We start from the raw sequence: 15246 nt of genomic DNA on the forward strand, positions 1-15246 counted from the left end.
TCACATAAGCAGAAAAAACGAATGTAATAAATTCAAAATATTTATTACAATTCTAATTTCTAATGTGTATCTCATATGAGCATCCACAATGATACTCTCTATTTTTCAATTAAAATTTAGCTACAAATACAAGAAAGCTATTTTAGGACCTCTCAAAAAAAATTCAACTCCAACCATACTTCCTAATTTGGAAAGTTATAAATGCTATAACTCTTTTTTGATTGGTCCATCTTTATTTAAAAAATAAAATAAAATAAAAAAATTATTAGCATTAAATAAAGGTTTGAAATACTCATTAAATAAAGCAACATTAAATTATAGGGAACCACTATGAGTTTTTTCTCTCTTCTCAGATTTAGGAGCTCCTAGAAGACTCCCTATTTTAGGAGGTGGATAGGGAGCATGGTTGGAGTTGCATTTTTACATTTCCTCCCTAAAATTTGTCTAAGAAAGTGGTTTAGAGAGCCCATTATAGATGCTCTAACGGTAGTCCTCAAAGTTCACTTCCAACCAAAAGTTGAGGAGTTCGAATGCTGCTTTCAGGTCTTCTTGAGAACGCGCAGGTAAAATACCTCTCTCTTTAAAATGTATGTACCCCACACGAAGCCAAATGACTAATGATATTATATGTTAAATAAAGAATAAAAATAAAAATTCTCACTAGTAGCAGTAACACACTCTCCTTTGAATTTCTTTGGCACATGCCCTAATCCTTTATCACTGAAGGTCATTGACTCTGGCCAAACTCATGCCAAACTAATGAAATAATGATAAAATAGTATACGGAAAAGGACCAAAGAAAAGAAAAGATTGAAGCCATACAAGCTTCAATCATACCAACATTGTGGAAGCAGCAATTGTTTCTATATAATGTAAATTGGAAATTCCTTTCCCTCCTATTTTCTAACTACGACTTAATCCCAAGTCCTAATGGACTAGAGTTAATTACATGGTCCCTTAAGCTTCTTGGTCCCTTTTATGAAAGTTTAACATAACTTGAGATCAGAAATTCTAAAACTTATCAACTAAGGAAAATAACACTAATTCCATATATTTCACTCATGCGAAGGAAATATGAACCCCACTTCAATTCCATTGCATTTTATTCATGTCCCAGCCTATGTCTCTCCTCACCAGTCAATAGCCCTCCATAAAAGTCCAAAAGCCAAAACTTGACGAGTTAAAAGTATACATAATAGAAGTTCAAAAATCCTTACTATGAAGTATTAAAAAGTTCTCTTCTTTGTGACAATTATACAAGCAGCTAGAGCACGAAATAAACTGGGGGCTATTTACAAGGCCCAGCGTTCAAAAATCCCTGAACTCCCATTCTCGTAAGCACTTGTCAAGCTCTGCTTCATCCCGAGAACAGGTGTGCATAGCCACACCCAACCTAGCTAGGTCTTTCACCATGACATACGTGTATTGAAAAGAGAGCGAGATCAAAATCCATATAATCAATTTCAACAAAAAATTTAGTGTCCGTTTGGCATTACTTATTTGGGATAATAAGTGATTTTTAAAGAATTTTGAGAAGCTCAGCTCGTTTGGTAAATTATGAGAAAATCACTTATTGTTAAAAATTGATGTGAAAGAAAGCCACAAGGAAAAACAGCTAATGAGGTGCTTTCATTTTCTGGTTATCAGAGAATCGGTTCGCATGATTATGCAGCAATCATTTTCTGATTATGAAGGAATCAATACCAACAACACTTCTAACAAAAAGTGTACCAAATGCCAAACTACTTTCTCTCATAGTCGATTTCTCCCACAACAAATCTAATAGCAATTATTTTCATAACATAGTAATGCCAAAAGTTTACATAAAACGTCGTAACTATAGTACATGTATGAATTTTGCAAGATATATAGACATACACGTCAACACGTACTTACTTCAAAATTAAAATTCATATGAAAAAATAAACAATAAACAAAAGAATTGTACTTATCGACGTCCAAGCAAGAGTATGTACAAAGTGGCATATTTTAATTTTCTTCCAGAATCTTGGAAAACTCAACCCTTGTGTTTTGCGTAACCTACAATAGTTAAAATTTGTTAACTTAAAAGACCATCCACCATTAGTCTTTTCTTACTTTTTTGTTTTTATTTTTTCATATAATTAAAATAAAAGAGACAAAAAAGTAGGGTAACACGTAGTATCATTAAATATATGTGCTGGTTGACTTGGATTCTTTCTTAGACTAGAGACTTAAAATACATGGTCAAGTGTTTCACTATATATTATATGCCCTCAAACCTTTTGGAAATTTCATTAGTCTTCTTGACCTGAAGGGAAATCTCCTTGGGGTATCTCAGCATGTGGACATCGATAAGTAGACAAATTATATATATACTAAAACTGAGTTCACGATTTCACTGTTCCTAGACTGTAGCTTAGCAATAGTGAATTGCCGATTTTGCCCTTTACTGAATTTTTCCCTATGTTCCCTTTTTGCCCCTTCTCATTCACATCTCTTTCGATTCTAAGGTTTCGTTCGCTCAGAGATTTCCAGTCCGTTTCGAACCAGTTGGTTGGGCTGGTTGGGGGCAGCCATGGAAGATCAGAGTTCACTGTTTTGCATGCGTGGGGGGCCGTCGATTTTCCTTTGGGGAGGCGCGCTGCAAATCCAGCCGCCCTTTTGGTCTTTATCTCATCGGTTTTCCTCTCAGATGTTGCGTTCGTGTGTTGCCGTTCCAGCTGCGCTTCATCCTTCTTCTCATCGCACGGGTTTAGCTCAAAGGATTTCTAGGTTTCGTAAAAAAAAGGTTGGTTTTAACATTTTTTTGGTTTTCTAGGTTGGTTTATTCATTTGTCATGTTGAAAATTGAGAAGTAAATCAGAAATTGAGTTTGGTTTGTTCTTACAAGGAGGAAGATCTAAGGAAAAAGAAATGGAGTAATCAATATGAGAACCCCCAGTCTGCTCATCAATCTGGTAATTGATGTCTGTGTGGTTGATATTCTGTTTGTTTGTGGTTTATAGGCGACTCCTTTTTTTTTTTTTTTAAATTTTACTTTTATGACTCCAGATCAGAATTATAATTCTAATAGATGTTATATATTTCCTGTTTGCGTGTGGTTATAGATTTTCTGTGTGGCTGATTTATTTATTTATTTATTTTTTCTGTTTGTACTTATCTTGATTGTTTTCCGATTAATTGTTTCATATGTGATCAGTTCAACAGTACTCTGATATATATGTTTTGATGTTCAACTACGAGTTTGTCATACATATGTGTGTTTAATGTCAAGAAGAGGTCTTTGCAAGTAAGACTTTGTACTTATTTGTTGAATGTTATGTTTCTTCTTTCGCTTGGCCTCTCCTTTAGAAGTAGTTTATGGGCACAAACCACCAAAGCTTAGTTACTGTGTTACTGGGTCAAGCTCTATACCACAGGTTGGCAAGAACTAAGGAATTGATTCCATTTTAAAGTAGTTGTGTCACAATTACATGAAGCTCAAAGGCACATGAAATTTTGCAGATAAGAAGCGGTGGGATCATGTTTTTCTGGTAGGAGATTAGGTCTATTTCTGCCTACAATCACATAGCCAATGCTTTTACGCTTTCACCTTGAGGTTACAGCCCTTTTCAGATTTTAGAAAGAATTAGAGCACTGGCTTACAAACTAAAGATTCCTGCTTCAACCAAACTAAAGACTATCTTTCATGTCTATCGCCTTAAAGAGAAATTGGATTCCCTTCCCAAAGTTTGTTAAGAAGGACCTAGAGGTCAAGCCTGGTTAAATTAAACAGGGCCCGGAGATGCAAAGGCAGACAAAATATAACAGAGGCCTTAGTGCACCAAGTAACTACCAGAAAAAACACTATGAAGAACGTTTATTAAACCTGAGGTGGATTTCCAGAACTTGCCTTGGCAACAAGGTTACTTTAACAGAGAGACATTTTTCTGTACAGATTTTGCTCAAGCTAATTTTTTTGGTTTAATGAAAAGATTGTGCATATATAAAATGCTCAAGCTAATTTCTTCTCCGATTTTTCTGTTTTTTCTTCCTTTTTCTTCTTCTTTTTTTAAACCATGTTTTCTTTTGATATTTTGCAGGTGGTCTTTTGTTGCTTTAAATAGAGCAGTTTGGTTGGTGTTTTCAATTCTGTTAAGCAAGGGGTGAGTTTCTAGGCTGAAATTCCAATTAATTGTTTTAAGTTTTGTGAATAGAGCATAGAACTTAGCTAATGGCATCAATTGACAATTGGTTAGTGTTAATTTGTTGTTGTAATGATAGGTTTAGATTATTACAATATCTGAATATGTTGGTAAATCCTTTTGAGTATTTTGGCAATTGGGTACTTGAGAACTCCTAGCATGGGGAGAGAGTGAGAATGCGTAATTGATTGGAGGGAAAAACATGGTGTCTTTCTCTTTGTGTGTATGTGGGTCAGTGGGGAATCAATCACTGGCCCTGTGTTCTGAAGCAGCGTTTATGAGACGCTGCCATTTTTCTGTTGCAAATTGCAATTGGTTGGTATTTAAAGTAGTGGAAAATTTTCAAAACATTTCAAAGTGGTCCTAACTCCAATTTTCTGTTGTTTTTTGGTTTTTGAATTTGTTTGTTTCTTTTGTTTTTGTGAAATTTTTTATTCAATACTCTCTCTCTCTCTCTCTCTCTCTCAAGGAAAGCAGAACTTGAAAAGCTATTATGATCAGTAGAGTAACAATAATATTTAGAAGTGAAGAATCACTTTATCTCTTAATTACTAGGACAACAAAAGTTGAAAACGTTCTTTTAATCCAATAATATACTTACAAAGGTTAGAATTAAAGAATCACTTTATAATACTTCAATTGACCTGCTACTTTTATTGGATTTTTTAGTATTTTTTTAATAACTCTCATATCATATTAGTACATCCACCACACAGACACATCTTTCCTGCTCTATTTTTCGTCTATCTTGCTTCTAAAAAGTTAATTATTAATTTTTCTTGAACATGGTTTTCTTTTGTTTGTTGTAAAAAAAAAAAAAAAAACAGAACAAAGAAAAAAAAAAAAAAAAAAGGAGAGAAACTTTTGTATATTGAATGAGAGAATTGTCAACCTCATAGAGAGCCAACACACAAACCGACATTTCGTGTTAAAAAAGGGAAATTCCAAATGCAATACCTGCGAGTCTCGAGACTTTTTATTTGTCTTCTCCTTTTAACACTCCTCATCTTGACATTCTATCTTTCCCTCTGTTTTCTTTAATTTGCTTATTTTGAACCACTAACAGAGCAATGGGATTCCCAAATTTTTTCAAAACTGAAAATAGTTGATATAGAAATTGGAAGAAAAGGTGGAACTGTTTTTTTCCCTTATTTTCTAATTCTGTGTTTAAGGAAAAGAAATTATTAACGTGTTGGATTTGGTGAGATTATCTCTATAGCTCTTGGACATTTTTATTTTTATCTGAATTTTGATCAGTTTGAGTCATAGTGTTTATTAGTGCTACATATTTTACACTTTTTTTGTGATTGAATGTGTGAAAATTTTTGTATGTTTGGCTTCTGTTTTCTTTTATATCTAATTTTTTGCCGGCCTTTCAGAGCCATTGTTTAGTTGTAGTCTATGATAAATGATGGGAAACATTACAGATTTGGGGGTTCTCATTACAAGCGATGGTCTTTTTAGTTGTTTACTCTGTTGTCACTAGCTGGATTTGGCTTTTTCTGGGTTTGAAATTGTTTTTATATTTTATATGCTTTGACAAATTCTGATTGAATTTGAACTCTAAACCTTAGTGTTGAAAGATTTTTGCAATAAAGGATCCCTTATATATATTCCCAATGTGTCTTCATTTGGTTGTAAATATACACAAATCAATGTCTTTGTGTGTGATTTGAAGGATTGCTGAGGTGTGGGAAGAGTTACAGACTGAGGTGCATAAATTATCTGAGGGCTGACTTGAAGAGAGGGAACATCACTGCTGAGGAGGAAGAAACCATTGTTAAGTTACACACTGCTTTGGATGATAGGTATATATATACCCTCATTTTTTAATTAAATAAGTATCTTTTTATATAGTTCTCTTTGGCCAGCTTTTCTTTCTGTATAATATATCTATGCTCAGAAAATATGAATGTAACCATTCTCAATTCGCTCTTAGTTTGTGAGTTCTAATTTTATTAAGATCCCTCTTTGAACAGGAGAAATCCGGTAGCCTGATACTTTATAGAACCCCTTAACTGCCCTAAAAAAGAGAACCTATCTGGTAGCCATGTTTCCTAAATTTAAGATCCCCTTAACTATTAACAATTGCTCAACATATCAGATAAAAAAGGGAACTCATCTTGCCCAACTAATTGAAAAAGCCGATCTAATTGTTTGGTGTTAATTGTTGTTGTAGTGATAGATTTAGATGTTTACAATATCTGAGCATGTTGGTGAATCCTTTGAGTGTTTTGACAATTGGGCTTTCTTTTTTTGTTTTTGATTTTCACATTGTTTAGTTTATAGAGTTTTTGTACAAGTAAAGAAAGCCTCTGGATTACAAGGTTGTAATTTGATATGTACGCTTTTGCTGTTGTTTTTACTCTGAATTTTATCATTAGTTTTGTTTTCAATTGAGGATCCATATACATTAGCTATTGTTTTGTTTACAAAGGTTAGAACTAAAGAATCACTTTATAATATTTCAATTGATCTGCTACTTTTATTGGATTCCTGGGTATTTTTTTCCTTCTTATTTGACTTCCATATCATATTAGTACATCCACCATATAGACACATCTTTCATGCTCTATTTTTTGTTCGTCTTGCTTTAAAAAGTTTATTATTAAATTTTCTTGAGCATGGTTTTCTTTTGTTTATTGTAAAAAAAAAAAAGGAGAAACTTTGGTAGATTGAATGATAGAGTAGAGAGCCAACACACAAACGGACATTTGCTGGTGGAAAAGGGAAATTCCAAATGCAATACCTACGAATCTTGGGACTTTTATTTGTCTTCTTAACACACTCTTCATCTTGACATTCAATCTTTTCCTATGTTTTCTTTAATTTTCTTATTTTGAATCACTAGCAGAGCAATGGGATTCCCAACTTTTTTCAAAACTGAAAATGGTTAATATAGGAAATGGAAGGAAAGGTGGAACTGTTTTTCCCCCTTTTTTCTTTTCTTTTCTATTTCTGTGTTTAAGGAAAAGAAATTATTAACGTGTTGGATTTGGTGAGATTTTCTCTGTAGCTCTTGGACATTTTATTTTTATCTGAATTTTGATTCGTTTGAGTCATAGTGTTTATTGGTGCCACGTATTTTACGGTTCTTTTGTGATTGAATGTGTGTGAAATTTTTTGTGTATTTGGCTTCTGTTTTCTTTTATATCTAATTTTTTGCTGGCATTTCATAGCCATTGTTTAGTTGTAGTCTATGATAAATGATAGTAATGGATACCAAATAATATTCCTGTGCTTTGTGGGAAAACAGATGAAAAGGAACAAAAAGTAAAAAAGGGAATCTAAGATTCAAAAACTTTTATGTTTTTATTCTCTGTTTTAGAAACACTTGCTTTTGTCCCCCAACAAAAACAATCAATTCATCAGCTGTTGATGGATTACTCTAAATTGTGTTTGTATAAAGGCATTTTCCATTGAAATTATGATTTAGATAAGTGGTATGATTGATTTTTCATTGAATTGATGAATTGAGTATATGTTATATTAAACATTTGACTATGGTTATGAACCGGACATGTTCAAGGTTTAGTATTTTTTAAATCAAATTAATGAACTTCGCATCTATTATTCCTTTTTTTTTTCTTTTTTTTGTGAACCAAAATTTTGTAATGTGCATTGGCGGATGACACTAATACTTAACGAGATAAGTGAGATTATGAATGAGGATTCTGTAATGAGTTTTTGAAATTCTCTGTTTTTCACTTTACAGGAAAAAATGGAAAATTGTTGTTGATTCTATTAGTATAATTTTTTTAGGCACCGTGTTTCTGGGATTTTGTTGCTTGCTGAGTTTATTCTCTATGTTTTTCATTTTGAATCATTACAACTGAGGTATTCTAGCTATCTCAGCCTTTGATTGTTGCTTTTGATTGAATTGGTTGATAAACAAGAAGATAATTTCTTAGAATCTCTGTTGATAAATGAGTAATTGTTGATAACCTTTCTTTCCTTTTTCTTTCCTTTGTTGCATCAATTATAATAAAACTTCGATCCAATTTAAGAAAATGCACAAATTGGTTAATCAGATTCCATGAATTATATGTGAATAATATGCAAATTCATAAAAACAAACGTATTAATTCATTAATCAATTATAATGAATGATGTCAAAAAAAAAAAAAAAACTGAGTAATTAGTTTTGACCAAAGGTTGGTATATTAAAGCTAATGAACTAATGAACCAAAAGTTGATGCCTAAAAGCATGACGAATGTTGCTTTTCATATTTGATTTTCAAGTCTATTGATGTGCAAAATAGTTAGGTTTAATGTATGCTAGGAATGTATCATTGATGGTGTGTCAAAATAGTTAGGTTTAATGTATGCTAGGAATATCTCATTGGTTAAGTGTCAATAAAATCTTTGTTTTTGTTCTCAATTACTGTTTATGCCATGCTTGAACCCGAAGTATAAGATGTGATGATAATTGAAATCCCTAGAGACCAATCTTGCTTCTGATTTTATTTTCAACTAATTTGCTTAGAAAAAAAAAAGGCATAATTTCATTGCTCACTATTGATTAAAGGTATCTACTTTTCTTTTGGCTGAGTGATACCTCTCTTAAAGATTTTATGAAAGCTAGCTGAGACTATATGTAATTCATAGTCTCAGGCTGCTCATTCTTACTAATCAAGAAATCTATAATCTAACAAACTAAATCACCAACTTTATCACTAACTTTTTAGAGTTAATAGGATACTCAAATATAACAGATCAGTTATATAATTAAGGATACACCATGTGTCAATATCTTTGCCTACGATTTTCTGACCTTGGTTGTAATTGACAGATACAATTTTTGCTGCTGATCTTGGCGAGAACCTTGGCTTTTGCATGGGTAATTTCTCTCTCTCTCTCTCTCTCTATATATATATATATATATATGAAAGTTTGAAAATTCAAAAGTAATTAGCTTAGAAGTTGCTGCTTTTAATGTGTTGTTACTTCGGTCTTTCTTACATTTTATTTAGAGCATGTATGTGTGTGTATATATATATATATTAATCAGAATGTATATATAAGTCATGTGCTTTCAAACCATAATCACAAACAGAATCTGTATGTTTTTATTTTTTGCTCTTTTGATTATTCCTTGATTTCATTTTTTCGGTTGCGTTTGTTATAGGTGTTGTCTTAACTGCGTTTTCGACTATTTGATAGCTCTTCCCATTGTTGTTAGGCAACAGGTCAGTTTTCTATTCGTCTTCTGAAGAAGTCATGCATATCAACTGTAGAAAATTGGTTTTTGGATATTGTTTCATTTGAAAATTGTTATTTCTGTGGTTATGATGTTCTTGCGTATATCTGGTTTGCTTGGTTAGGCTGCAGAAATTGTGTTTAATTTGTTTTCAGATGTTGTGTTTGAAAAATCTTATTTTTATAGCTGCAGTACTGTTGGTGTGTGTCCATTTTGCTTGATTAGGCTATAGATGTAATAAAAATATTATAAGTTAACTCATGCTTTTTGTTTTGTGATGTAGGAAATCCTCAATTGCTTTTTTATACTTATTGGCAAAATATGTGTGATGACATTTTGTACAAACTACAAAAAGCTTTTCTAATGCCAAATCTTATTTTGTCAGAATCTGAATTAAAAAATTCGCTTTTGTTTGAATTAGAACAACTTTTTAACACATCATCTAGCTCTTTAAAAGATCATTATCTTCCAATGCCTGATGAACATAAAATGTCAGAAATTAGAATTAAATTGCTAAGAGAAGAGTTAAATTATGATGTTCATCATTTAAGAAAAGAACACTCAATTTTGATAACACAGCTAAACAAAGGCCAAAGAGATGTATATGATTCTGTGATTAATGCTGTGAATGAAAAAAAACTAGGCCTTTTTTTTGTTCATGGCCATGGAGGAACTGGAAAAACTTTTTTGTGGCATACTATAATAAGTAAAATTAGATCTGAAGGTAAGATTGTTTTAGCTGTTGCTTCATCAGGAATAGCGTCATTATTATTGCCAGGTGGTAGAACAGCTCACTCTAGATTTAAGATTCCCTTAATTGTTACCAATTCCTCAACATGTCAGATTAAAAAAACAACTCATCTTGCTAGATTGATTGAAAAGGCTGAACTAATTGTTTGGGATAAAGCTCCTATGAATCATAAACATTGTTTTGAAGCATTAGATAAATGACTTCGTGATATTTTATCACATCAAAATGCTCCATTTGGTGGCAGGCCTTTTTTACTAGGTGGTGATTTTAGACAAATATTACCAGTTATTCCAGGAGGAACAAGAGAAGAAATCATAGACGCCTCTCTAAATAGCTCTTACTTATGGCCTTATTTTAAAATATTATGTTTAAAAGAAAACATGAGGCTATCAAAAAAAGGGTTGAACAGTGAAGAAAAACAGAAAATAAGTGAGTTTGCTGCCTGGATTCTTCAAATTGGAAATGGCCAAATAATTGATATAGACGATCCAAATGATGAAGAGGCACCTTGGATTGAAATTCCTCCAGATTTACTCATTCAATCAAACATAGATCCTATTCAATCAATTTTTTTGGCAACTTACCCAGATTTCGACAAAATTTTTGCCGATTTTGCTTATTTAAGGGAACGAGCCATTATTACAAATTCTACTGTGACAGAGATAAATAATTACGCAATAGACTTATTGCCTGGAGAAAACGCATTATCAACCAATTTTGAAAACATTTGTATGATCTATTTCACAGAATTTCTCAATCAACTTGAATTCAATGGTTTGCTTGAACATAGTTTGACTTTAAAAATAGGCATGCCTATAATGTTATTGAGAAACCTAAATCAATCTTCAGGTTTATGTAATGGAACAAGATTAGTTGTGACCCAAATGGTTGATAGAGTTATTGAAGCAAAAATACTCACTGGTAGCCACATTGGCCACAAAGTGTTTATACCTAGGATCGTTCTTTCAGCAACAGAAAACAAATGGCCTTTCATTTTTAAAAGGCGCCAATTCCCAATTAGACCATGCTATGCTATGACAATAAACAAAAGTCAAGGTCAATCTTTAAAACAAGTTGGGTTATATCTGCCCCAACCTGTTTTCACTCATGGGCAGCTTTATGTCGCGTTATCTAGAGTTACGTCTAGAGAAGGCCTCAAAATCATAATAGATAATAATAACGAAGTGCCAAATAAGTACACTAAAAACATAGTGTACAAAGATGTTCTTCAAAATTTACTCTCATTCCTGTCGATGGAAAAGAGCGCTCTGCATATTTTTATATTATAGAATTGAGTGGGACTGTGGGTAAGCGATAGTTAAAACATAGACATGTTATATGACTCATTGTTCTTTTTTTGTGTTTATATGCAAGTGCTAACTATTTTCTTTATTGTTAGGTGACAATGAATCCATGCCATTCATTGAGGCTCTGCGACAATTGTCTTTTTCAGTTGGTAAGGTTGTGGTATATGGCTGTTTTTTTAAGGAACTATGAGATAATTTCTTCGCCCGCATGCTTGATTCGGATTGTTAATTATGTTTTTATGCTGTGTGATCAAAATAGATCATTCAATTATTGTCGTTGGAGTCGCTGAGAGAAGGAAAACCTCATCCCCTTCATTGCAGCCCTCTCTCTCTTTCTTCTCTCTTCCTTTCTCTCCTCCGTTGCGAACGATTATCTGGAGGCTTCGACTTTATAGGAGTGGGTCTGTGTTATTGATTTGCAAATTTTATCCAAATACTGAAATTGATTTGATTGTGTTATTATTTTCATGAAATCAGGTTAAACAATTTAGTTATTAAAATACTATATGATTGCTTTTGGTAAGGTTTTCTGTTTGGTTATTAAAAATTAGTTGGTAAACCCTGAAATCGGTATTTGGATATGCTGGTTCTTTTGTTATAGGGTTTAGGATAGCTCTGTTTTGGTAAGCAGGATGTGCTGCTATTTGGTAGCTCTGTTTAAAGATATGTTCGTTCTTTTACTACAGGGTTTTAATTCAAATTCGTTCTTATACTGGTTTATGAGACTATGGATCTGAATTTGATAATTTTTGTTTTGGTAGGGGAAAGAAAATTTGGGAGTGTGATTCTAGGAACTGATTGCAATGTTTTAGCATAGTTGACTTGAAGAAGACTGGTTTAGGAAATATATGTGGGATTTGAAAACTTCTAAATTGGAATTCTGTTTGTGGACATTAGTGATGACGAGAAAGAATTCAAAAGAGTTAAAATTCATAATTTTTTTGTTTACGGGTTTGATTTACGAAGCTGATTTTTGCTGATTTTTGCGTTGAATGGAGACTTATTGAAAACTAAAAAAGTTTGTATATCCTAATTTCAGAATGCAGAGTTTGGTTCTATTGTTTTTTTCCTTTTCTTGGGCTAATAATTTGGTCATGCTTCTACTCTTTGCAGCTGCTAGGGACTGGAATGGATACGCAGGATACATCTATTTCAGTGTTGCTATTCTTTGACAAGCAAATATTTATATTTAATGTTGAAGAGGTGCGAGAGAGAGAGAGAGAGTCCTCAGAGATCATAGTCGTCTTCTCTAATTCGCAGACATGGGTACTTTCAAGGTAAGCCTGCATAGCTTATTTTCAGATCTCTCCCCCCGCGAATTCATCTCATCTCATCTGCTCTTCGCATCCTTTATTCATTCGTCATGTTGAAAATTGAGAAGTAAATCAGAAATTGACTTTGGTTTGTTGTTACAGGGAGGAAGATTGAAAGAAAAAGAACTGGAGTAATTAATACAGGAATCTGATGTCAATGGTATGAATCTCTGTCTCATTTTGGTTTTGTTTTTGGTTCACCAAATGGTTTTTATCTGTTCTGATTTTTTTTATATGAGATGTACAGTTGTTGCAGCTCTTAATTCTTCAATTTTGTCCATCTTGCTAAAGTCGAAAGTTCACATTAGTTTGGTTGTTTTTGGGTCTTCCTGCTAACTACTTAGAACATGCATTTTAAGTTCAATTTTTGTTGGCCTGGCGAGAATTTATTTCATTTGTTTTAACTTTTCCCTTTATCCATTTTTTTCCCCTAATAATTGAACATATTTTTCATCACTGGGTAGCATTCCTTTTTCTACTTTGTTGGTTAAACCAACCCCAATGTAGTGAGTAGAAGGAAATTTACAGTTTCATATTTCAACAGTTTCATAAAGAAAGAATTTAGGTAACGTACGGACTATTACCCCTCTGTTGATTTCGTGGTCTGTTGTTGTTTTGTGTTTAGCTAATTTCAGTAGTGGATTAGGGTTTCTAAATGCCAATTAATCACTCTGAATCTCAATGTTGTTACTGATTAGCTGTGATTTTTCCCAAAAATATGTAGCTTAAGGGTCGATGAAGTACTCATCAATATGCTTGCTCAATGTTGTTGTTCTTTGAATCTGTGTTTTGTTGTGATATTCGGATTTCTCATACATGAGACCATGCTTCCTCTTTTTGGTTCAATGTTGAAAGCATTTAGGTTTGATATGTTTACTATCTCTAATTTTTGAATCCTAATGGAATTTCTTTGATTATATATGTTGTTTCTCCAGAGCACCAATGAAAAAAGCATTTAGATTTGATGGGTTTGATATCAATGGTATGAATCTCTCTCTCTCTCTCTCTCTCTCTCTCTCATATTTTGGTTTTGTTTTTGGTTCACCAAATGGTTTTCGTCCATTTTGATTTTCTGCTTTTTTTAATTATTTTTCGGGGATTAATCTCTCTCTCTCTCTCTCTCTCTCTCTTCTGGATATTGTTAACAAATTAAAACAAATTAGCAAATTTCCTTCTCTCCATCTCTGCTTTCACTTACCTGAATTGCGTTTGTTTTTTTGGCATCCTTATATGATTTCACTTTAATTTCTGGATATTCTTAGGTAACACTCTGATTTTATTCTAGAACGCCATTTTTACAGAAAATATTCTCTCTTTCTCTTTGGGTGATTTTGTTATCCATTTCTTTTGCTTTTTCGTTCTGGCTAAGCTTTTACTACAAGCATTACCGAACCTCTCTTCGGATCCAAGTTTTTAGTCTATGTTTGTGGGGAGTCTTTCAGCTTCCAAATTTTGCTTTAGTTTCCACACTGGCCACTGATTTCTGTTGGACTTTGTGTCTCTCTCATTCTCTGTCTTGCTCTGGGTATTTTTATTTTTTATTTATTTTTTACAAATTTCGCTTCATTTATTTCGTTAATTTGATTTCAGGTTCTTGGGTAATCCCTAATGCTATATAAAAGCTGAGGTATTTATACATCATGACATATTGGTAAGCTTCGAATCAAGTTCAATTTTCTCTATTAATTTTAGTTCTTATTCTTTGAGTTTAGTATTGATTCTGTGTTTTTGGTGGTGTAGGGTTACGAGATAGAATTTTCAAATCTTTGATGACAACGACAATGCAGGGATAGTTGTTTTGGGATTTTGATTGTTTAGGGTGACTTTTGCATAGGTAACTTTTGATTGTTTAGGCCAGTAGCTTTTTGATCATATACTCTTTGTTTCAAATGCATCTAGAATCATTTAAACAGCCCTTTTCCTGTGCCTTTACAATGTTTTTCTTTACCCAAAACACATTAATTTGGGTAGTCTTGAGTGGTTTCTAATTTGGGTAGTCTTGAGTGGTTTCTTTCCTTACAGATTTTGGTCAAGCTAATTTTTTGGTTTAATGAAAAGATTGTGCATGCATGAAATACTCAAGCTAATTTCTTCTCCGATTTTTCTGTTTTTTCTTCCTTTTTCTTCTTTTTTTTAAAACCATGTTTTCTTTTGATATTTTGCAGGTGGTCTTTCGTTGCTTTGGATAGAGCGGTTTGGTTGGCGTTTTCAGTTCTGTTAAGTAAGGGGTGAGTTTCTAGGCTGAAATTTCAATTAATTTTTTTAAGTTTTATGAATAGAGCATAGGAATTAGCTAATGGCATCAATTGGTAATTGGTTGGTGTTAATTTGTTGTTGTAATGATAGGTTTAGATGATTACAATATTTGAACATGTTGGTAGACCCTGAGTATTTTGGCAACTGGGTAGTTGAGATGTTCCCTGCCTATTTTCATCGCTTTATACACATTTCACGCAATTTTAAAACCCGCAGCATCGCGCGGGCACCTTTTGCTAGTTACCTCTATAAC

The 15246-nt window shown here is 32.9% G+C and overlaps 1 protein-coding gene across 19 annotated transcripts; it reads left to right on the forward strand.

Annotated features, from left to right (window-relative positions):
- Positions 1-2478: 2478 nt before the first annotated feature.
- Positions 2479-15236, forward strand: LOC148920649 (uncharacterized). Of its 19 annotated transcripts, none has more exons than XR_016127358.1 (14): positions 2485-2770; positions 2873-2939; positions 4065-4127; positions 5845-5974; positions 8959-9006; positions 9295-9355; positions 11517-11573; positions 11684-11825; positions 12538-12701; positions 12840-12897; positions 13673-13719; positions 14328-14388; positions 14478-14571; positions 14903-15236. XR_016127358.1 is itself a non-coding variant. In XM_089053357.1 (13 exons), the coding sequence occupies exons 4-8, from the start codon at positions 5968-5970 to the stop codon at positions 12594-12596; spliced, it is 318 nt and encodes a 105-aa protein (XP_088909483.1). In that variant the 5' UTR covers positions 2484-2770; positions 2873-2939; positions 4065-4127; positions 5845-5967; the 3' UTR covers positions 12597-12701; positions 12840-12897; positions 13673-13719; positions 14328-14388; positions 14478-14571; positions 14903-15236. The 19 variants fall into 19 exon arrangements, 17 of the variants coding, with proteins under 17 accessions (XP_088909389.1, XP_088909400.1, XP_088909483.1 ...); XR_016127359.1 differs by having other exon boundaries at positions 2876-2939; XM_089053357.1 differs by lacking the exon at positions 9295-9355 and having other exon boundaries at positions 2484-2770; positions 11517-11578.
- The last annotated feature ends 10 nt before the right edge of the window (positions 15237-15246 follow it).

Source organism: Prunus mume, linkage group LG1 (assembly GCF_029339155.1).
Source record: "Prunus mume cultivar Tortuosa linkage group LG1, ASM2933915v1, whole genome shotgun sequence".
Taxonomy (NCBI): domain Eukaryota; kingdom Viridiplantae; phylum Streptophyta; class Magnoliopsida; order Rosales; family Rosaceae; genus Prunus; species Prunus mume.